Source organism: Lichenostomus cassidix, chromosome 3 (assembly GCF_008360975.1).
Source record: "Lichenostomus cassidix isolate B80296 chromosome 3, HeHo_3.0, whole genome shotgun sequence".
NCBI classification, from domain to species: domain Eukaryota; kingdom Metazoa; phylum Chordata; class Aves; order Passeriformes; family Meliphagidae; genus Lichenostomus; species Lichenostomus cassidix.
The window spans coordinates 86404445-86429197 of NC_139483.1; the positions used below are offsets into that span (position 1 = coordinate 86404445).

Consider the following 24753-nt stretch of genomic DNA (forward strand, 5'->3'; position numbering starts at 1 on the left):
TTTTTCACGTGTCAGAGAACCATGATATTGTGTGGCATTAGCGGCAGAGCTGTGACATTATAGGGTTGTTTTATAACTGCTCATTAGATTGGGAAAAAATTATAGAAATTGATGTTACAGCAGTGCAGGTAGTTCTCAAAATGAAACTTAACTCTAGCCCTGCCAATGACTTTAAACAAAATTTCACATCCTAAAGTATCATGTTGTATTAGAAAGGAATTGTTAGCAGCTGTGTTTTGTTATATAGAGCCTGGGAGAGGCTCCTCTTTGAACCATTCAGGTCTGTAGTTTCTGGAGGTAAAGAATTAAAAGTGTTACTCGACCTATGCTTGTGAACCAAAAAGTGAATATAGTAAATTCTTGGTGCAACTGCTAGCTATTCTTCTTTGGTTGTACCAGTGATGCAGTTAAAATGGTGTGCTTTATTTTGTTTTTGCAATGGCTATCAGATATATTGTCTGCCTTCTCTATTTCTCCTTTTCAATCCCTCGCATTGCATTTGGCCAAGCCTGTCATTCTAAAATGACTTTTCACATTTTGCTGGAAAAAAAAACTGTTGGTACACAAATAGGACTGTCAAAGGAGCGATACCTCATTTAATTCTAATCTAGAAATTCTTGTTCTAAATTCGGTTGCCTCAGATATTGCAGAAATTCTTAGAAATTCTTGCAGGTCCCAGTCAATGAAGTTCTTGCTGTTTATTTTGAAAGTTCACAGTTCAGTCTTGGGGCTCTAGGCAGATGTATACTTACCAGCTGTTATTTCCAGTATCCAAGGCTGAGCAAGGAGCTTTGCCTTCTTTTCAGAGTTATTAATCGCTGACTTCTAAAAAATGACAGCAGTCTGCATTGCAATGCTTTCTAGATAGCCTGAAAGCATTTTTCCTAGGACACTGTTGTGGTTTAAGGAGCCCAGGAGGCAGCTCAATCCAACACAGCTGTTCCCTCCCTCCCAGTGGGATGGGGAAGAGAACTGGAAGGTAGAAGTGTGGAACACTGTTTTCATCACAGGACCAAAATACAGCACCACACAGCTCTGCCTCTATTGCAGCTAAAACCTGTACAGTCATGCCATTGAAATTTACTGTGAAATGTCTGAGGTTTAAAGCTGAAAACATAACTTTATAAGTACTGAACTTTATGAAGTAGCTCTTGACATTCTAATTAATGCAGCAAAAGACTGGTCCATGGAACAATTAATTCCATTCTAGATTATTGATTAATTTTTGCTATACAAAAACAAATCTAATCTTTTTATATTTTGATAGTGTGTGCCAATATCTTAGGCAGTAGAATTAAGTTAGTGCAAAATGGTGGATAAACTGTTACTTAATATATATCAGCTGTAGGTCAGTGATAAATGGAACAAAGTGGAAAACAGAAATTCCTAAAAGATTGGTTATTTCTCTATCAGACTGTAGGTTTATTTTGCTATATGCCAGTTTTATATGCTATATTACATAGTTAAACGTGGATGTATTTGACTTTCTAATCTTTTCTGCTAATTAACTGCTGCTGCAGTGTGGACATCAGTGCTTTTGAGTAAAAAGAAAATGCTGACCAGCCCTCTTGTATGTAGTGTGTTTTGTCAGCAGCTCTAAGGTCAGAAATAGAAATACACCAGCTGAGAAGCTGGAAGTGTTTTTAGCCTTCCATTAGTGAGGGCAGCAGACTTTCTAGCTCCAATACTTTGGGATTCCTGGTATCACGTAATCCTGGTGAACATCTCACCTTATGTATTTCTGTCTGCCTTAGGAGGCAGCTGACTTAAAGATTGTCAAAGCTAAATCTAAAATTGATATCAAACCTGAAGTGAATTATTGATCTCTCAGTCTTGGAATGGGTGAGAATATATGTTCTGGAATCATGATGGATGGAAGGAAGAGAAGACAATCAGAAATGCTAACTTGTAAAAGGAAGGCATTATTTTGTTCATTTGTTTCCTCATTCTAATGCAACAAAGTGAAGCCTTAATAGTTTCACAAAATATAATGAAAAGTTAGTATTCATCTGTCAAGTATGCTCACCTCTCCAGTCTGAGAAACTGTTTGTATCTCAGTTCACTTTATGAAATCTTACTGATTTCTCAGCTTCATGTGTAACAATGAAGTAATATTCTAATGGAATATATAGGTGGATTTATTTTGACTTTAAAGAAATAAATATCTAACATTATTATGGAGTTTGTCTTCCAAGTTGTAGTGATTTTATTAAAAAGGGACAAGCTAACTGTTGCAACAAAATCAGTAGCTTCATTTTGAAATGATCTTTCATAGTTTGTTGGGAGAAGAGAACATGTGGTATACAAACATAACCTCCAATTTGGATGTAATACATGACATAAAATTATTATTTGTGGCTTGACAAGAAAGATGCAGGAATTGGTAGGCATGCAAATGTCAAGCACAATATAAAGTTACTTGTGGTGAAACTCTGGGTTCTGGTGTACCAAGGTGTTTTATTGTACAAAGTATTGATCCAAAACAGAAAAGAGAAGAAACACTGAATACTGCAGACACACATGGAGGAACAGCAAAACACAAAGTCTCAGAACAAGGAGACTGTAGTTTTCAACAGCTTCAAGCAGACAATTGCTCCACTCACTTGTAACCAGAGATTAATTCTTTGAGTCCTTGAAGTGAGGTGGATTCTTGATAAAATATCCTGATACAGGTCTGTTTTGAACTGCAGTTCCATAGGGTATTATGAAGTGAAGAGTAAGTTTATACAACATGATTTATACTTTTAACATATCCATTTGGCTGTGATCTAGGCAATTCACTCAAGTGAAACAATTTTATTTTTTCTTAGGTTTTTTTTTTCTACTCACTCTTGAGAGATTATTCCATTTTCCTTTTACATCCATGAGGAAAAAATTCTTCTCTGGGCTAGGTTTTATCCCCTGTATCTTCATTACTTTCCTTTCTCTGGATCGCATCTACAAAATGGCTCTGGACTCAAAATTCCTGGTTCTGATTATAATGCCATTCTTCATATGCTATTTAATATAAGATTATAAGCTTGAATTTTAAAATGTCCCATAAACCACAAATGCATTATATTGAAAAAACTCACTGGATATCCTTGAGAATCTGCAATTCGAAAAGATGTGCTAATGAAATAATTTTTAACTACAAACTGCTGAAACATTTCTGTCTAAATATGGGAAGTAAATTAGTATATTTCATATAAATTCTTATGGTCAGTTCCATTCTGTCTTTAACACTGGAAGGTACCGGATGGATTTATCCCTGTGTTTCCTGTCTGAACTTTTGGCCTGAAAATTTCCTTTTTAAGACAAGAATAAAAGAAAAGGTAGACTACTTTATCTTCTCCTGGTTGTTGGAAGCAGCATATTTAAAAATGTGCAGTGTGACAAAATAATAGATAAACAGAATAACATAAACAACCACAAGTAAAAAAGTTAGTGCTTTCACAATGGGTTCCATTGATAGTGTTTTAAGCTTTGCTGGAGAAATAGGTTCTTCAGCTGTGGAAAACAATTAGGAGTTGAGCTTTTTTCTTTTAATTTCAATTTGGAACAATAAAGCCAAAATCGGATGGTTACTGGGACCTAGTATTTTGAGATTATTACCATCAGAAACTCATCATGGCTTTTCCAAATTTGAGACAGGTGGTTCTTCAGTCTTGCAGAAATGCATTAGTCTCTGGAACAAGCAGGCCATAATCTGTAAATCCCTGGATGATCTGATGGGTGTCCTGAAGTGTAGGGTATCCTTCCTCAGACCTGGAGACCAGGGCATCTGAAGATCTCTGAATCCTAAGTAAGGAGTTTGGAACTCTGACCTAGTGGACAGCACAGACTTCAAATTCTTCCTGTTCAGTGTTGGGTTATTGGGGAAACAGGTGGACAGCCCAGTGTAGGTCACTTTTTAGGACAGGTGTGAGGGATGAAAGCCTAAGACGTCTGTCTGAGGACTTTTACAAAGTCATGTTTTAAATGTAATTGTTATTTCTCCTTTTATTTTGTGTTTATGGCCATGCTGTAGGCTTCTTTTTCTAGCTGAGAGCATGATTCCTTCACATGGTGTAAATCAGTACTTAAGCATCTCCTACCTGAAATGTGCTTCTGTCCTGTGAGTTCAGCTGTGATATTTTCCAGCAGGAAAGTGTACCTATTATGATAGACTTTTATCTCAGACCATCCACAGACATTTGTACTAATGTGAGGAAAAGTATTTTGGCAACGCAGCAGGAAGGGTCATCCATATTTCAAATGCATACTTCATTTACTTTGCCCTCACTTCTAAAATATGTATAATTTCCTAAATTTTATAAAAGAATGATGACTTATCTGCCTTCCCTTTCATTACCAAGTTGCAGGGAAGACTGTCCTGATTTTATATTGCATTAAAGTCTTAAATGGAGCAGTTCAGTGTCTGTTCCACCAAGAGCTCAGTATCAGCTTCACAGTGCTGGGGTTTTTTAATAGTTGCTGATCAACAGTTAAACAGGTCTCATAGTGGAAAACTGCTAGAATTATCACTTTTTCCCCCTAAAAATAAAGTGAAAGTCATCCCACTACATAAGAAAATCATTGAAATCCGTGAAAGAAATAGACAGTTTGAAGACTTATGAGAGAATGTAACACACTATTTAAAAATAGATATTTAATTGAAAATAAGATACCACAAGATGAATTCCTTAGCTCAACAATTATTAAAACAACAGAAAAAATCAAGCAATTTTTTAATACCTGTCTGTTTTTCATAATGAAGCTAGTTATTGTTGAGATCTGTTGCTGTGTCATAACTTGCTTAAGAAATTCTCTTTTACATTGTGTTGAGGAACAAGGATTACCTTAGTCCATGACAAACGTTGTTATATTTGTATTGTTGCCTGGAAGAGATTATTATTTACCTCCTGAGATCCTTTGTAGAACATTTTCTTACGCACTTATCCATGTGCATAAGAAAATGTTTCTTAACTATTGGCAAATGCTGGAAAATAACTTGTCATTTCCTTTCCATCATTCATGTCATTTCATTTAATGCATTTTCTAAACTCTATTCTGGTGCTATAGCTTGGATACCTGGATTTGAATTATTATCGAGCAGAGGTTTTGTTTATCTTGAAACTAATGTGTTTTAAATCTGCGGTAACCGACAGAGAACAGGAAATATTTTGTATGGACATATTTTTCTGTAGGATAAAATTTTCTGTCTTTTCATTGACCACCTTGCTATTCACTTAATTTCAGCAACCTGCTTGAGTAGTTCTACTTACACCAGTGCAAAGAGGGTAACAGTAGTGCTAAAATCTAATTCTGTACAGTTAAACAAAAGGAAGATTACATCATATGATGAAATGAATAGATGTGGTATTTTGCAGTAAGTGGGAAAAGACTACCAGAAGTGAAACAAGATGTTTAAGTCTGGAGCAGTCACTTTCCAGGTTCCCTTAAGTGCTGTTTTCCTGCTCTTTCAGACAGAACCCCAAAACATGAAAGAAATCTTTGTCTAAAATCATCCTTCATGGAATATAAACCTCTAAGTAACTTTCTGTATAGCCAGAAGTCAGATCCACACTGCAAAGTGAGAAAAAAAGGGTTGCAAGGAGATCTGTTCAAGAATAATGGCTTTCTTCATAGGCCTTTTATTACCTCTGGGACTCAATTTAGGGAGTTGGTTTTGGTCAAGTGGAATAGAAAGGGAGAAAAAATGGGGTTTGGGAATGCTTTGTTTATGGCCATGCTGTAGGCTTCTTTTGTCTCCAAATGGAGCTTGCTCTGCTGTTCCTTGGGAAAGCACTCCTCTCTCTCTTTCTTCATTCTCAGAAGGAATTTACACTGACCCAAGGCACAGCAGCTATGGCAAGGCAGTTAGTGTCTTGTCTACTGCTCAGTCACTTCTGCATTAATAAAACCATAGGATCATGGAGCTGTTTGAGTATAAGAGTCCTTTAAAAGTCATCTGGTTAAACTCCCCCTAAAAAAAGCAGGGACATCTTTAAGTGGATGGGGTTGCTCAAAGCCCTGTCCAAAAACCCATGCCAGAGTTTGCACAAGCAAGGCAATGTGCAGGTATATTAAACAGTTGTTCTCTTTGTTTCACTTGCACCCACAGGAAGCATTTGCTAACACTGGGACATCAAATCAGTGGAAGAAAAGCAAGCAGATGAACTGAGAAGCTTTAAAAGTTAACATCCCTCTCATCTGGCACCTCTACCAATTAGGTTTTGGAAGTGGGAGAGTGAGGGTATTACAGTTAAAGACTATAGCCAAGATAATATCTAAGTTGTCAGAGAGTATTCAGCTTTTAAAACTTGGTTGAATAAGGCTACTAAAAAATTAAGAATTTTGCAAGAGTTTATGCCTTTTCAGTTGGCCACCTCATTAATTTAATCCAGATAAGTTTGCTTACTTGATTGAAATATCCTTTTGCAATTTCATGTGACTGAACTAGTTTGTGTGCCTACAACGCTAAACCCAATTTAAAATACTTTGAAATTAGTGTTGTTGGGATTAAGTAAACACGAATATTTTAAAATGAATATGCTTCCCCCAAATGTTGCTGTCTTGTAATTGCCAAGATAACAACCAAAGTTATTACAATCAGATTTGTTATTATTGTTTTATTTTTGTTAAATATTAACACAGTAAATATGTTAAAAATCAATTGGAAAATATTTTTCTAAAACCAACATTAGATATATTTAAAGTGATCATTATATGTAACTGGTATTTCCAGCTTTGTACTCATAACTAATGTAACAGTGGTAAATAATAAGGAATAAAGGAAAGGAATAGGTAACATGTCTGTATAGATACTTCTCCATTTTATATTTTTGCAATTTAGATTAAAAAGAAATAAATTATATTAGCAAAACTGGAAGCAAAAAACTGCTGTTTTCTGAATCCTCAAAGAAAATGGCAAACAGAGTAAAGTATCTGGTTTTCTAATTCATGCTCTGATACTAACTTCATTTGTTAATAATTTTAACCTTTAAATATTCTTCTTTGCCTGTTATTTGTTGATTTTTTTTTCCACCAAATCATTGAGTTAGCTACATGATTCCCAAAAAAAGCCATAGCAAGGTGTTAATATAATTAAGAGATGGAGAAGAAATTGCTTTCATATTCCTATGTTTTTTGGACCCTGACCTTGTGAAAACAAGTTCAGATTAGAACTCCGATTAGATTTACACAATTCTGTAAATTATGTACCTACATAGCTAAATAATAATAGGAAACTCTAATCAAAACCTCATCAAAATCTCTCAGGAAAGTAATAAAAAAATGTTGCATACCCAGTGTAGCAACACATAAACTGTGTTATTTATATGAGCACATTAAATTTAGTGTTCTTAAAACTACAGCTTGCATTTCATTTTTAATATTGATCATCTAATATCTGTTGCCAACCATCTGACGCATTAATCTGCAATGTTATCCAGATGGAAGATTCCTCTTCAAATGTCTAAATATTACACACACTGAAAAAATCTGAATATTTTTCCAAATTAAACTTTTATAGCCAATTACTCGTCAAGTATTTCTAAAATCCTTTGGGATAGGAATGTTAGTTTATGTGTTCAAGCACCATTGCAGAGAATAAAATTAAATTTAGATGGCAGAGATAAAATTAAAGTGACTGAAAACACATTGATACCCCATAAAACAAACAAAAAAATGGCCTTGGAATCTTGGTAAACATAAGAATTACAATCATACAAATAAAATATGTTCACATTCATCTGAGACTCACTGCAAACCAATAGAAAATTATTTGACCCATTCATTTATGAAACCAAACAGTTCTCATTACAATGAGTAATATATGATCTCTAGTACATCAACTTGTTATGAAAAGTATGAATTTTCAAACATATTATGACGGCTGCCTCTTTTCCCAATGAAAAGCAATACTTTATTTAATTTGCTTCTTTTACCAGTTCATTAGATGTGAATTAAAACTGTGAAAGCTCATGTTCAAGTAGATCTTCTGTGATATTTTACAGAACAAATATATTAATGAGGGGACTTCAAAAGATTTTTACAAGTCTTGCTTCATTAAATTTTGCCATAATATGTGTCACAGCGACCTTCAAAGCACCCAGTGTTTCAACATCAAATATAGTAGTGCAGTATGACAACTCCAGTTCAAATTATGCTTTCATTTAAAAGTCTGTCTCAGACTTTTTCCTGTAATTGGGAAAGATAGAAATATATAAATTAAAATATAAAGGACCTTCATTTCCCTCCTAGATGGGGTGCTTTTTAAAAATAGATAAAACTCTGGTGTTTTTGCAGGAAGATCATATTTCCTGTCAAATATGTTGAGCTTGAAAAAATATTAGATAATAGCTTCCCAATTTCCTCTATGTCAAATTCAGGAAAAGAGAAGCACTTATGCATCATTTTGAATGCAGGTGGTAAAATACATCTGATTAGGTACAAGTATCAATTAGGAACATTCTTTCCGCTTCAAAATCCAATGCACTTAGGAGAAAAGTAATAAATTTTGGAGATGAAACTAATCAAACAGAAAAAGACAAATCATTCTGTTGTTTTCAAAACTATCAAAAGATAGGCAGTAAGATGCTAATTCTGTTTGTGGATTTGAGCTAACAATAAGCAGATTGTTTGGGATTTTTTCAACACCCAACACCTTCACTATTTTTTATCTTTCTGTTGATGTGCCATTTCTATTTTCACAAACTCTTGAGCTGAATATGAATGAATAATTTTCCTTTTTCTTTTTTCATGGTAGTCTGTTGTACTTGAGGACACATCTGAACCCTACATGTTTATGCAATATCCATTAAAAATAACAGAACTTAATAATTACACAGCACATCTTGTCTGCACAGTTTGGAATGTTTTTTGCCCATTAACTGAACAATCTTCTTCTTATTCTGAGGCATTTTTGTCTTTTAACATATACACAGGAGTTGGCTGAATACTTATTTGCTATAAACAAATGCAATAATAACTTTGCTGATGTACAGTAACTAAGAGTCTAGGCAAAAAAAAAAAAAGTGATCCTTCTTTCCTAAAATGTGAGACTGAAAGAGGAATATGGAGGGCTACAAAATAGGAATATGAAAACATTTTTTCTTCTTTTTGTGGCTCTCTTTTTCACAAAGCATATTAACATCAAACTGGTCTACTATGATCTTTTGTAAGACATGCAGCTAACTCTTCAGCTTAGTATTTAAGGAATGCTAAAACTATCAACAATTTTTTTTCTTTAAATAAATCTAATAACATATTCACATTGGGTTAATCTGCTTATTGCAATACAACTGTCAAAAGAGTGTATCTCTAGGCACTAGGTAATGACAGTTTCTATATGCTTCAGATATCTAGAGAATCATTAATTTCCTTTATGTTAAATGGTCTGCATCTCTCTTAGTTTCTGTCATGCAATCTTAGTAGTGATAGACAGAGCAGAACAAGTCACACACAAAAATCACAAGCCTGATCAGGCCAGGAGGACATCTAGTTCAATATCCTGTCTCAGAGAAGAAACAGTCACTATTTGAAAAGGATATATAAAACAGGACAACTGAGATTTCCCCCCAAGTGCATTACTTCAGCTTCCACCAATCAATGAGACTAGGATTTCCTGACCTGTGGTTCCATTATACTTGCCACGTATTGTGTTTTGCAATAAATTACCCCAAACAATCTGCAATAAATTAATGAGAATTTCCTTTTGTTTTTTAAACCTGTGACTCAACAGTAACAGTAATTGAGTAACTGAGTCCCCCTATCTTCTGTGGTCCAAGGCATGGAGATGCCATTTCTTACTCACATTCTCCTCTGCATGTTGAACAGGCATGTTCTGTTTCTCCATCTGGAAGCCATGCCATCCCTTTGATCATTCTTGCTTCTGTTCTGTGTTTCTTTGTACCTTTTCCAGATGCATGTTGGCTGGACATCTACTTTATTTTCCTAAAATTTTTTTAAGTCTTTTCTTCTATTACTACTCTACGTGTATGGCTGTTTCCTTCTATGAAAATGAATTGATGTCCTGCTTTTAAGGACTGATTATGTGACCTGTTGCCTCTCAGTATTTCCTCTTGAGTCTTCACAATTAAATGTACTGTCTTTCTGCCGTTCAAAGGCCCTAGCAATCTGCAAAGTAAGATATTAAGTCAGTGATCTGATTTCAGACCTCCCAGTTGACGGCAGAAAGCATTATCAACAAGGCACCAGGTTGGTCTGATAAAGGAAGACTTGTGCATTTTGTTTTGTAAAGATTTTTTGCTTTGTGATGTAGGAGTTCAGTTACAGCAGGAAGAAGGCTTTTGTGCATTGAGACGAATGAAAGCAGCAAGAGTGAGATTTATTTTGTTTAATATTTTACTGTCTTGAAACAGCTGAACTCAGCTAATCAATTATTTCGTAGGAAAGGGTTACTGTATTTCTGTACTGTTGTAGGTGTGTGATGCTTTATGAAACACCCAAGTCAGATTTCATATGTACCAGACATAATCCCTTGGAATTTTCTGAATCATATTTATTTCACTTTGATTTTCTTCGCGCCATGAACGTGAGATAAAAGAAAGCCTTACTCTAAGGTGGTTAAATTTGGTTGCCTGGGATATTCTGTGAGCATGAGATGGATAGAGCAGATCATGTATTCATCAGTCCCTTGATACTGCTGCTTAACTGACTTTCTGCCTGCTAGGAACACCTCCATTCTTGATAATATGGAAAAGGTTTGCTGCACTGCTCAGCAGAGGTTTTATTACCTGTGCTTCTATTATATTCTCTGAGTGATGGAAAAGAACAAGCACAGAGTCTGTCCATAAGTTTCAGAGGATGTTTACCACCATCATTGAAAGATACAGACAGCAAATTCAGAGTTTAAGCCCATGACTTAATATTCTGACATCCTGTTCAGTTCACATCTCTAACATTTCAGCTGAGAATAACTGTACTAAGATGGTTGTGCCTAAAGAAAATCCTTCTGCGGGCCATCTAGGTCTGATGCACAAGCAACAAGAATGAGAATTTTCTCCAACCTTCAGATATTGCTGGTGTACATGTTTACAGCTAAACAATTGACCCTCAACTCCTTTTATAGCAAATAGAGAGAAATAGGCAGGTATAGATCATGACTGGATAAGGCTAATCACATCCTAGGATTACCAATTTATTGTCATTATTAAAGAGGACCAAGGACTTCAATGAAGTTATCAACCCTGCAGATTGTAGAAAGGCTTGTTCAGATTTTTCATACCAGAAGATGAATGAATTTCTTCTCTTTCTAGGATTTTATGATGTTAAAAGTCTTCCTTAGTTCTCACTTGAATTTATTTAATCATGGCTGCTGTGGTTGCTGAGTCTTACCATCTTCAAGACTGAAAAATCTATTTGAAATAGAATTCAGCAGAATTTAATAGAATTTAGTGCTAAGCCAAACTTGTCATAAAAAGCAAAGAATACAAAGGGAACATTAGAGGTAGAAGAAGCAATGGATTGATTCCATTTTACTAGCAGTGGAAAACTGTATTCTTCCCCTTACTCCTCTTTATTTTCTGACTAAGACAAAGTCAAGTAGGGAAATAATGCAAATTTGTCAATGTTTCTCAACATTTTCTTGTTGCACTGTGTGTTATTGTTAAAACTGTAGTACATAATATCCCAGATAACCTAGTTATTTCAGTAGAAAACCAGTCATCAGTTAAACTATTACAGTATTGTCCTTAGCAATGGTTGTCAGATAATTCAGACCCAACTCTGTAGACTCTGTTACAAATTTTTTCTCTTGAATCATTTGTAATCTCCTTTTTTACCCTTAAAATGTTAGGAAGTTTTTTTCTTCCTGTATCCTAGTTAATTGTTTTGAGAAGCCCTTAGGGTGCATGCACTCCATTCACTTTGGAAACCACAGCCCCAGTGGAGAATAGTCCCTTGTGGTCATGGACAAAGCTGACAGTATCAGAGAGTGGACCCAGGGTAGAATACAGTAACTATTTCTTCTTGTTAGCCTGTCCTGTGAAATGAATTAAATACAAAATTACTTATTGACAGCATCCATTTTAAAATATGAAGCTCTGAAAATATTGCTGGAAAGCAACACTAAAATACACTCATACTGTGGTAGAGAATTAGCTTTTTGTAGTTCAGCATATGCCCTTCTTTGGCTGTGATTCATGGATCTTACCAGTGTGCAGTTATGCTCAGTGCTGCATGGGGCTTTAATTTCTGCTAATTAAGAGTTTAGTAGAATGAGGGAAGTGGAAAAATTTAGTCCAGACTAGCAGCTTTGCCAATAGTATTCAATCTGTGTACTTTATAAGAGACATAGATTTTAGGTTCTTAATACAACAGACTCAATCTGTTTTCTCCAGCTTAGGGCCTTCATCCAAGCAGGGGACTAATCCCTGTGCTCTCAGTGACCTCTTTACTGATATTGTAGACTTGCAGCAGATTGCAGCTGTTGCACAGCTTTAGGGCAGAAAATGGCTGTTTAAGTATCAGCAGGCTAATAGCATGCACACCATAGGGAAGAGGGTATGCTCTGCATCTTGCCATTTCTGGATGGCTTTTTTGGCCAGGTATGCATTTGTTTCTGATGCAGTTTCTGTATTTTCTGTGTCTCTTCCACTGATTTCAGATAGGACTTCACAGCACTGGTGATGGAGTCCTTGGCTACTTTGGGCACAGCACTGCAGTTGTAGGCTCTACAGTCGAAATAGCATGTTTTTCTCAGTAGTTTTGCTTCTACATTAATGCAAAGACTTCTGGATGCAAGGTGCTGGAGTCCCTGTAAATTTTTGAGTATGGGAGATCTCTCCTTTGAAGAGAGCTATCCTTCCTAAAGGACTGATGAGATTGTCCTTCCTTTCAAGATTGCCCAGATACCACATGCTTCCTTCCCCTCCTCATTCTTCTCTCCCTTCCCTTCACCTAGCTGAAAGAAAGTTCACAGATTATTTTTAACTTAGAAAATAAATTGTGGACAGTTAATCTCCAAGTCAACTAGTTGGGGTTTTTTTTGACCGCCTAATAAAATAGCTTTTTTTTTTAATAGCTTTAGTTGCTCAGTGTACGACTGTATTATGAGTACTGAGGCACAGCACTTGAAGAATAAGAATTAAGGTTGACTGCACAGAACATTTCTGTGAAGGATAACAGAATCACCAATCATTGAGGTTGGAAGGGACCATCATCTTGAGACCATCAAGTTCAGCTGCCTGCTCAAGCAGAGCAAGATCACCTAGAACAAGTTTCTCACAACCATGCGCAGTCGGGTATTGAAAATCTCCAAGGATAGAGACACGACAAACCTCTCTGGGTAACCTATGCCAGTGTTTGACCATCCTCACAGTCAAAAAGAGTTTTAATGTGCTCAGGTGTAGTTTCTTGGGTTTTGATTTGTGCCCATTGCCTGTGAAGGACACTGCTGAGAGAGGTTTGGCTCCCTCTTCTCCATCTCCATGTATTTATAGACATTGGTAGATCCACCCGAACTTGCTCTTCTGCAGCATTAGGAGCCCTGCCCCTCTCAGCCTTTCCTCACATGAAAGAGGACCCAGCCCCTTAATCATATTTGTGGCCCTGCACTACACTGCTAGATCTCCTAGTACTGTTTCTCTTGAAAGCATGAATTCAATTAGGCAGGCAACACTCTCATAATCATGTAGCTCTGCTTATGATTTGCAATGCCATTGACCTTTTTCTCATGCCATAGGTTTTTCCACTCTCTCCAATAATCCTGCCTTTTCCAGACCTGTGATTTAGAAACATAACTACTCATTGCTTTCCATCTTGCCTTTCTTTTGCTGTCAGGGTGTGGGGTTTTTTTAATGACTGTACTTCAACATGTGCTTGTTTAACTAGGCCTTTCCTTTTGTCCTTCCGTCCTTTCTTCTTAAGTCAAATAAAATCAACAGAGGATAAACAATGGTCAGATTCTCAAACAAACTAAAAATTAATAAAGTGAATAAAAATTAAAAAAGAAATAATGTATTAGTCATGCCTATGTGTAATCATCAGTCACAAATCCATTGTATAGCTTTAATTCATTAAACGAAAAATTTCTTTGCAAAAATATTAGCTGAACTCAAAATATTTTTCTTGTTGCTTATTCCTTCTTCATATCCCTGTTGATTAATCTGGGCAATCTTCAAGGTGTATTGCTTGAATAGGATGCTTAAGGCATCAGGAAGATATTCTGCCTAACCTCAATTAGTTTTAGTCTATTTTTTCTTGCATTAATGATATTATTATCATATGTACAGAGTAAAAAAAGCCAAAACCATAATGACTAAAGTAATTAATGCAATAAATGTTGTAAATGTTAAGCCTTCACATTTAAAAATTTTCTCTTAACCATTACTCATTTCCAGAGTAGTGTAGTGGGAAAATGCATATACTGCCATGCTTTTTATAATTTCAAACCCAGCAAATCTGAGTGTCCTGAAAATGAAGCAAAACTGGGTTTCTTGTCTAGAAATAAAAATGAAAAGTACTTCACAAGGATGTCATAGGACAAAAGTTCTGCACTGACACATCTGTAAATATGAAAATTTATGACAATCTTTTGAATTTGCATCTTCTAGCAGTAATCCCTCCTATAATGGTCTTTTCACTTCTGGTAATAAGCAGATGCTATAACTTTTTCATTTTCTGCATGTTTGATTTGAATGTTTGAAATTAAGTAAATTTATGTGCATGCTCAGCAAATAATGATGATGCTATTCACAGGTATGCAAAAAAATGGATATTTTTAAACGTGCTTCAGTGATTATATTGTGTTCTATTACTTTATTTTGTAATAACTTAATAAAATTAGCCCTTTGTTGCTCATTTCAGACACAGCACTGTTTTTTCCATCCTTCACTGGAAATTCTTATTTGGAACTACCTTCTCTGACATCTGTATCGGAGACCAGGACTGCATCTGGGCAGGAAACAAGCAATCTGACAACTCTGTACTTGACAGTGAAAACAACTGCTCTAAATGGCACAATTCTTTACAGTGAGTACCAAAGATACTTGAAGTTAAGTATCAGTTTTAGCTCCTTCAGGTCCTTATTAACTTTCGTGTACATCAGCTGGCATTTTCTCTTCAACAGCAAAATGAGTCATTAAAATGCAGTAGAAGCCTTTTGGTATTCTAATGCAAGCTGCATTATAAAATTCAAACCATTGTTCCTTGTGTTCCTCTGGAAAGTTCTTTAATTTATGACTCATTGAGCAAAACATAACTTACAACAGAAAATGCTGCTTCCTGACAAGAGAGAACACAGTAAGCATATGACTTTAGTTGTAAGTGTTACAGCTCTAAAATACAAATGTTGAAAAAGTTTTGAAAACTTATTATAGAGAAATAGCTTCTCCATAGTTGGCTTGAGTCTCACTTTTTATAATTGTGATCTTGGTTCCAAATTCTTGATTTATAGAACCACCTTAGGTTCTGCAATTTTGCCATATTTTGAAGTACTTACTGTGATTTCACACTTCAGAGAATTCTTTTGTGATCCCCAGAGAGTATACTTGCAGACTTGGATGTATGCCTGTTAATACTACATAAAAAATTTGCTTCTTGCCTGCATATTTCATTCCTCAATATATGGCATAAACTTCTGAGACAGAAGTACACTTTTCACTAGTCAGCAAGAAAAACCAGACTTCTCTGCCAGTTGAGTATTTCATTATACATTTTATCTTCCAATTTCTTGCAAATGGAAAACATGGAAAGTGAGGTGATTTCTTCCCAAACCCAACAAGAGCTAGAAAAATATGTTTATTTGATAAATTTACTCCACAAATGCAAAATCATTAGGAGCATTTTCAGTTTACTGCAGCTTCCTAGGGTTTCTCTACACAGAGGAATCTTCTTGATATAATAATTTTGATTAAATTCTGTTGCATTTATATTAATTTGCTAGTAATATATATGAATTCACCTGAACTATGTACATAATTATAAGCCAGGGTTAAAAGTAATATAAGCTTCGTGGCATTATTTAGTTATGCCTTTTATTTTTATCTGTACTACACTTTACTTAGATGTGAAATGCTCTAGCCCCAAATTGAAAATTTATGTTTACTGCTTTTCAAAATAGTATTTCAAATCCTTGTATGTTATATCTGGGCCATTGCTGCAGCTGCCTAAGCTACAGCACGGCAAAATTTGCTAAGAATCATGGATAAGTGGTGATGCAGCAGTTCTTTACACTGAAGTGTTTTACACTTGTTAGTTATTTCAATTTCAAGAGGAGTTATTTGCCCTTGAAGAAGAATTCAAGGAAGGTCACTGGAAGTACTTTGAATATATTTGGCATTTAGTGATTTTGTTTGCCTCATCACTGCAAAGTAATTTGGCTCCAGCCAAAGTTAAAGTAAATCTTGCTCTACACGTAAGGCCTGAGTAAGCATCTCTGTGAAACAAAAAAACTCAAAAAACCCGAAATAAAAGAAAAAAAGAAAAACAAAGGAAGATCTCTGCTATACTCAGGAGGATGTAGTGTTTTCTGAAGCTAAAGGAGTTGAGGTTGTTCAGCCTGGAGAATTGAAGGTTTTGGAGAGACCACGTTCCAGTCTTTAAGTATTTAAAGGGAGCTTCTAAGAAATATGGGGCTAAACTTTTAGCAAGTCCTGTTGCGATAGGACACAGGGCAATGGCTTTAAACTAAAAGAGTGTAGATGTAGACTAGATATGAAGGAGAAATTTTTTTACAATGAGGGGAGCAAGACACTGGAATAGGTTGTCCAGAGAGGTGGTGGATTCCTCATCCCTGGAATCATCCAAGGTCTGGTTTGAGAAGGCTCTGAGCAACCTGATCTGGTCAAAGATGTCCCTGCTCATTGCAAAGGGTTAAGCAGATGACCAACCCAAACTTACCTATGATTCTATGGCTCTATGTATTTTCTTTTCTAGATAATGTAGTCATCCTACATCTAATCTAATTCGATATTAACGCCTAATAACCTTTTCAGCTATTAGTTCATACTGTCTATGGAAAATTGTTAATATGGTATTTTTCAGATGTTTGCAGAGATTGTGTTACAGCAGTATTTGAGAACTTCACATTCTTTAGAATATCTGTCTTTCATCTTTCTGAAATTATAGAATGGCATTCGTGGAAATCTATGCAGCTTTTTCCTTTCCAGTTACCAGTATCAGAGAGTTCCATGGACTGCATCACAGCTCACTTCTTGTCCCTTCATGCACCCAAAAACAAGGAAGAAGGGTGGGTCAGGAGTGGTGTGAGTTCAGCTCTCACCCTAACATTGAGCTGGGGTAGCTCCAGAAACTCAGGATAATTTTTGTATGTTTTCATGCAGTTTTTTTACTCACTTTTTCTTCATAGGTTCCCAGTAGCACATCATACTTGCATTCTCATTCTTTTTGTTACCCCTAAAATGGGATTTAAACTGATTTGCAGTATTTCACTCTTTTAGTGACCAGTAGGTTTTCTATTATGGTTAGGTTTCTGTTAAGCTAAACAAATCAATAAATAATGGATCTCTGCCTGGCTGTGGAACAGACACAGAAAGTAATGGATGACTGTATATCTTGTAGAACTCTGATATTGTGTTTAAAATTAGATACATCTTTGTTTCACATTTATACTTTATCAGTCCCTGCCCCTCTTTCTATGGAACCAGTTTCTTTTCCTTGTTTTTACTCTTTGTCTTTTTGTCCTGTGTCTCCCTGGTAATTAGATTTCTTTCCAAATATTAAAAGTGTTTGTTATGATTGTTCATATCAATATTCTTACTTTTACATAAATGTAAAATAAAATATTATATAAATTTGTAAAAAAAAAAAACACTCTCCAGTGTTTTATGAATGAACACCATGTGCCCATACAGATAATTCAGAATTTTTAAATGATTTCTATATGCAGGCATCAAGCTCTTCTGTCAGATTAATATCCTTTGCGAGTTCACATTCTCCCTCTGTATTTCCTCCATCCCCAATTTTTTCTCCCTGCTCTGTCTTTCATTTTCCCTTCTAACAAAAAGAAGGGAAAGGGAAGTCTTCCCTTTGGCTGCAAAAGAGAAGCTGCTGTTTTCAGCTGTTCCCTTTTTAGTAGTAATACTACTCCAGCTTCTACTGCTGCTTTTTTGAAGCTGTGTTGCCATCAAACACCTGGGGAATGAACTGTCAGCAGAAAGGCAACTTGAGGCTAGTGCATTCACCAGGTACAAGAACACACTTCTAAGGGTTAGTGTCCCAAACATTTTCAGATTCTATTGACATATGCATGTTAGCAATGGCTTCATAATTAATGTTACAATAAGCTTCACACATTCATAAAGAAAAAACCTCTACTTGTAAAAAAAATTTTTTTAAATAGGAAAAATATCACAGTGATCTGCTTCTTTCAGATGTACTTTACTAGAAAATAGTTACACATTTTGATTATTTTTTTTTTTAATTAATCCACCTTTGGATTACACATTTTACAAACACACCTGTTTTTACCAGGTGGTGTTGAGGTTACATCTGTTTGTCTGGCAAATAATTAGTAAACATTTAATTACAGGGAGAAGCCACAGACAAGATGCTGCTGGTATAAAAATGAATTTGAATCAGAAAGTATGCCTAAGAAGAATATTAAACTCAAAATCATAAGGATAACATAAAAGGATGAAAACTTGCATCTGTCTTTACCTAGTACATTAGCCAGTGAAGAACAAAAAAGATCTGTGCTTTCTTTATCCTTTCATGTTCACGTGCCTTAAAATAAAGAGAAGGGAACACTTGAAAGTATCAATGAACTACTGTAATATCTTTTAGCAGTTAGTGCAATTATATACTTGCAAATACATATAAGATAAATAAAATACATATAAAATTACAGCAAATAAGCCTGCTTATAGGCTAACCATTAGGCAGAATATGAGAATCATTACGTGAGCTAGGCATGTCACTTTACTAAATCATACCATACTGTTGTTAAAAATAATTTTTTCCTATTTGATGCCTTTATTAGTAACAATTTTATCAACAGTTGGTTGAGATAACAAGTACTAAGGACTAACTGCTTTTGTAGAGGGTGCCAGAAATAGATTGTTAAAAATGTGGGGGGAGAGAGAGGAGGTATCATAGAATCCTATGTGGGATTTATAGAAAATTACTATACGTTCATCTATTTTAATAGAATGAAAAATGTACTTACATTCTTAATAATGATGTTTTCCCTAATTATTTCAGTATGTATTTAAGAATAATCTGAATGATAACAGTAAATGGACTAAAACTATAGAGGAATTTTTGCCGTTATCTTATGTTTAAATTGTTGATAGAATGTGACAAGTACATTTGTGCCAATAAAGATTAACCATCATTTGAGGACTATTTATTTGTTGAATACAGAATGCATTCATAAAATTTCTATTCTATTCCTAATGATTTTGTTTGTTTGCATGATTAAATTTCATCAACATGTCAAAGCAAATTGTGATATTTAGTCACAAAGCAAGATAAATTGCTAGTGATAATAAAAACCTGATACAGTTATAAAGTTTTACTTCATCGTTTTCACTTTTAACAGAGTCAGCACAATGCTGCTCACAATCCCTTCAAGGGTAGATTGTTTAGCTTCTACTATATATGGTAGCCTGTAACTTCTGACAAATTGGATTTCAGATATCACAGCCCATGTTTATAGAATTCCTTAAGGACAACAGCTCCCTTTTCATAAGTCATGCTCATAAATTATTTTCTGTGCTCTCCAAAGCTCTTTTCCCCAGATCCACCCATATTCTATTTACCCTTCTGAAACTAAATATGGGCATTTCAATTGTAGTCTATTTGCCTTTTATTTCAGCTGGCATTCTCAAGCAGAGCCTTTCACAGTGTCCTTCCTCTGTTTCGAAATATATTTTCTTTCTCAATAAAGATTATCCCATATTTTATTGGGAATTCAAATCTGTCTTTTAGATAGGCAATTATTTAAGGCCAGTGGTCACTTGCTTGTCATCATACTGATGTACAAAAATAACCTTTCAACTTGCAGTTTTCTGTGAAAGAATGATTGCTGGGATCTGGTTTCTTTAGCCTGAACCCCACATATTATCTATATATATAATTTATCTATATCATTTATCCCTGATATTCAACAAGATTTTTTACTCAGATATTTGCTGATCTCTGTCTGTTCCCAGAATGTCTGTTTTGCTTAAGACTCTGTCTTTTCCTATGAAGGTAACTTCCATCATATACACTAGGAAGCATATTCTCTTTCACATTGCCAGAACAAAATTCTCTGCCTCCTCATGTTCACTGTAGAAAGATTTAAAGGATTGTCCTTTCAAAGGATTTCATACCACCTAGCAAATAATATGAAGAATGCTGTTAGTCACCTCTAAGTGTGACTTAAAAGCACTCCCTAGACTGAAGTTCAAGCAGCAACACTCACTGAGGTTTCAAGGAGTAATGCTGCCTTTGGGAGAGCTGTCCCAGATTTTTTACTTTACTGTTGATAATGAGGAACTTCTTCCAAGTTTTCACAAGTGGGCAAATGTGAATGGACAGTCACTGGGAGAAGAGAAGTAAGCTGTTCATCCGTAACTTTGCTTTTTCATGATGTTATATGCATTCACAACCCTCCCCCACTTCATTCTCTCTGAATCAATGTGACTTACAGATCTACTTACAGGTAGAAATTGGAAATGCCAAGAACAGCATGTGCAAGGAGGGGAGAAGATAAGGAAACAAATAATGCAATGTGCATATATCAGTTATGCTAGGGTTAAAAAGCAGTGCAATAGTGCAATATATTTTGAAAGAGAATTATCAGACTATTGTAGAAGGAAACTGTAAAAGCCAAAGGCATGAAATCCAGTCAAATTAAAAAATCTTTGGAGTTAATTAGGTATCCAGGATATAAAATATGTCTAAGCATAAAAGACTTCAGTAGGTCATCAGGACTGAAGAATGCAATGTTGACTAGAAAGCTGCTCTCAGGGAGGGAGTTTTTGCTGTAAACTGTTTCTGCTATGAACAATACAAAAGGAAATGATCAGGGAGTTGCAAGCACTGTTGTGTCTCTCTGTGTCCTAAAAGATTATTGTTTGCTTTTTGTTTTGTCCTCCAAAATAAAGTTGATCATTTCATCTTTACAAATAAGTAGGTTTTCTAAGTCCCAAGTATACGCTCGTTCTTTTACCTTTCTGAATAAAAATATTCAATGATGTTCCAACCTGTGGCCCCCTCCAACAGCTCCAGGCCAGGGAGCCCCTCCAGGCTCCTACCCAGCAGCCGAAACCCAGCCCAGCTCCCAGCCCTTCTGACCCACTCCAGGGGTCTCCTACTCGCTGGTTCACAGACTGACTCACTCGAGACTCACCCACCCAAAACCAGGAACTCCACCCTTGGGGGTCCCACAAATGCCAGCATAAAATTTCTGCCTGATACCTATGCCAGCGCCCAGGGCCTCCTACTCAGAGGCAGTAGTACACCAAACAAATACATGCAGTAAATTCAATTTCATGACTCGGTTACTGAGTCTTTTTACTCCACTTAAATATAGTAAAAAAAAGTGGAAAAAAAACAGATTAACATTTTAACAATTTGTCTTAAAGGGCAATAAAAATTGTAAACAGGAACTGTCTTTTATGAAATGTAAATAAAGTTAAATTCAATGGCCATATTCACCAATATAATTTGAAGCTGTAGGTATCAGTCCTTTTTTTGTAGAAGAGCCATGTATCATCCATTATTTAAATATAAATATTTGGCTGCCATTTTTACAATGTATAATATACTATTTAGTGGAAGTGAATTTAAGCATCTTTTTATTTATATTTTGAAGAATGCAAGTAATAGTATGTTTGATGTTTTGTGAATAATTTTTCCTCTCAAGTCTGAAATATAGCATTAATTGAGAAAGGTGAATTTTTCACAATTTTTAAATTTGTTATAAGAAAGAGATGTTATCTTATAATTTTTGGATTTTTATAATTCATTTGAAAAGCTGAATGAATATGGCTTGTTTTCTTAATGTCACCTTTGTTGCCTTAATGACACTGCTGGATATAAAGAGAAGATCACCTTCAATTCATGTGAAGATCTCTGTAAGATTGATGTAACTGCAATGGTATTAAGTAAATTTTGCCAGTTGCTTATTTTCTTTTATAACTGTTATCAGCTGAATACAGAGATTTACAAAGTCTGATTTTTTTTCTCAGTCACTCAAGAAGAGTCCTGTATATAGAAGAGTCCTCAATGTCACACAGACATTGTGACAGGCGGTGACCTTCCAGTAGTGTGGAATAGTTCCGTGAGGTCCTACACTTTCGAAAGTGTGACTAGCTGCATTTTTGTTTTCAAAGCTGCTGAAAGGAATTTTGGAGAGCAGTTTCTTCACTTGTATCTTGTGGAGGGAAGACCAACAGTTCGACTTGGCTGTGGAAGCTCCCGGAACATTCTGACTGTGTCCCTCCACCAATCTGTTAACAAGGGTATCCTTGTCCCTATCACAATAAGGTAAGAATTTACCACTGAGAGAGTTTTAGTTATCCATATTGAGCAATAAAATGTGATTTCACTTGTTTTTTTGACAATAAAAAGACAAGTGATATTGGAAAGCAAATTTGGAAACCTTTTTCATGAGGTTTCAAACCTTTCTCCTCTATTGAAAATACATTTTCTTTCACAAAGACTACTTTAGTCCTTTGGAGAATTTATGAATTGTTTGAAGTCCAGATATATTCACAGATACAGCTTAAGTCAGCTTGAGAACTGAAAAAGTTTAAACTTAATTTTGGAGGTTACAAATGGGGGGCTCATATGTTTATTAATTAACACCCTGAATAATTAGATTTGTCATCAGAATTTCAGCACTAAATATAAGACTAATTTGTTGTTTAAGATGAAAAATTAAAAATGAGCATGCTAACAACATGTCACAATGCAGGGTGGACTTCGTGACTTTAACAGTCTTATCCAAACTAAACTATGATTCTAAAAGCTGTCATATCTACATTGACAGCATTTTACACGAATGGCTGATCACTACTGTCATTTTTCATCTTGTACAAACAATAGTTCTCAGAATGGTTCATTTATCATTTTGAGGAAGGTATTGATATCATGCTTTGGTAATGAATTAACTCTTCCAGTCATGGAAGATATGTGCAAGTTAGGTAAAATGTAAACCAAAAATAATACCTTTTTTTTGTTGTTGTTATATTTATATTGTTAATGTTAAGCAATGGTAAAGTATTCAATCTTTACTTCAGAAGCATTTTAGGAATAATTCCGATGCCTATATAAGATATCAAATTACTGCAATTAAAATAATATTTTATTTTTTACGTTGTTTGAGTATTAGAGATTATTGCTGCACCTGAACTGTAAACATTTGTGATGTGAGTGAACATAGTGCACAAATTATTACATTAAAGGAAATTTAGCTAGGACTATTTTTGCTTTTAGAGAATGGTATGGGAAGGAGACTGCTGCAAAAATTACCATGAAACACACGTTAGACTTCTCAAAATTGCCTCTTACTGCCAAAAAGGGAAAATCAGAGCATAATCTGAATATTTTTGTGTTTTCCTTCTGAGCTCTTTCTCTGTGATGTAAATGTTGATAAGTTCTAGAATGGCAGAGAATTTATAATCTCAGTATATAGAGTAGATTGGCATGTAAAGAAGAGATGGTTCAGCATTTTTTTGTTAGATTATATGCTTATCCCATAAGCTTTACCACTTCTCTTAGAAACAAACTTGTTACAATATGAATCCTCTTTTCAATATATGGAAATCTAACAGGATCTGCCATTTAGAAAACTGTTTTATTACCATCTTTTATTTCTTCTCAGCCACAGGTCTCTACATTACTCTTTTTGTCCATTTAAAACAGGGGTTTTTTTCCTTTTATGCTGAGTATTAACATCTAGCATTAATGAAGCAAAGTCACATAGCATACATTCAAATTTTATTGGCTTACAGCATATTTGTTTTAGGTTTTTGTTCAGATTGTAAAAGTATATCAAATTTACAAAGAAAATTATATCACTTCCTCTCCTTTTGATCTAGCAGATAAAGAGGTTTTTTTCTCTCAGAAAATGCTTGACAGAGTTATACAGCTCAATACTAATAAATTATTCTAAATTTGTTTTTTAATCCCAGAGACTAGACTTGTGCGAGACATTCGTCAGATAATTGTCTGCACTGCATGAGCTGGGGTAACGTTTTCTCTGCTTCATATGTTTAAGCCATTAAAATGCTGTACAGATTTCAAAGCCTAATAATAACTTAGCAACAAATGCAGCTCAATGGCAATTAAAAATTGATTTTAGTTATTGAGTTCAAGTTTACACTGAAAAATTTATTTCCCTCTTTTTCTACCTTAAAATTAACACCTCTGTATTTATGGCCCTATTTTCCTTGTTGTTACATTGACAAATAATGTCAGTTCAATTTACATATTTCCTTTGTTTACTGGAATGTTATACTGCTGTCTTTGGAACAGTGGCATACTAAATAACTTGCAAGGTGTGATTTTAGACTGTGACTGGCAGGGCTTTACATGATTTTGGGTTTATGGGCTTGGCCTTCAAAATGACTTGTGATTATTCTTGTGAATCCTTCTAAAATGTACAGAGAGCAGTATATCCTTCACCAAGCAGCAATAAAATTGTAATCCTTCAGCAATCATCCTTAGCCTCTGTCAAAGGAAAAAGCAAACTTGACAAGGCGTTTGTAGCCTCCCAAAATCTTGTATCACAAGATATAAAATATGAATCCATGACAAAATTGTTGATTTGTGTTCTCAGTGGCTGTTGGAGATAGATAATTCTATCTGCAT

The 24753-nt window shown here is 35.1% G+C and overlaps 1 protein-coding gene across 1 annotated transcript in view; it reads left to right on the forward strand.

The window, feature by feature from the left end:
• EYS (EGF-like photoreceptor maintenance factor) overlaps positions 1-24753 on the forward strand; it is a 331694-nt gene that overhangs the window by 167839 nt on the left and 139102 nt on the right. Inside the window, exons 7-8 of the mRNA XM_085056747.1 lie at positions 14794-14958; positions 22272-22425. Of these exons, the coding sequence (XP_084912873.1) occupies positions 14794-14958; positions 22272-22425 (319 nt within the window). The remainder of the gene's footprint in view (positions 1-14793; positions 14959-22271; positions 22426-24753) is intronic.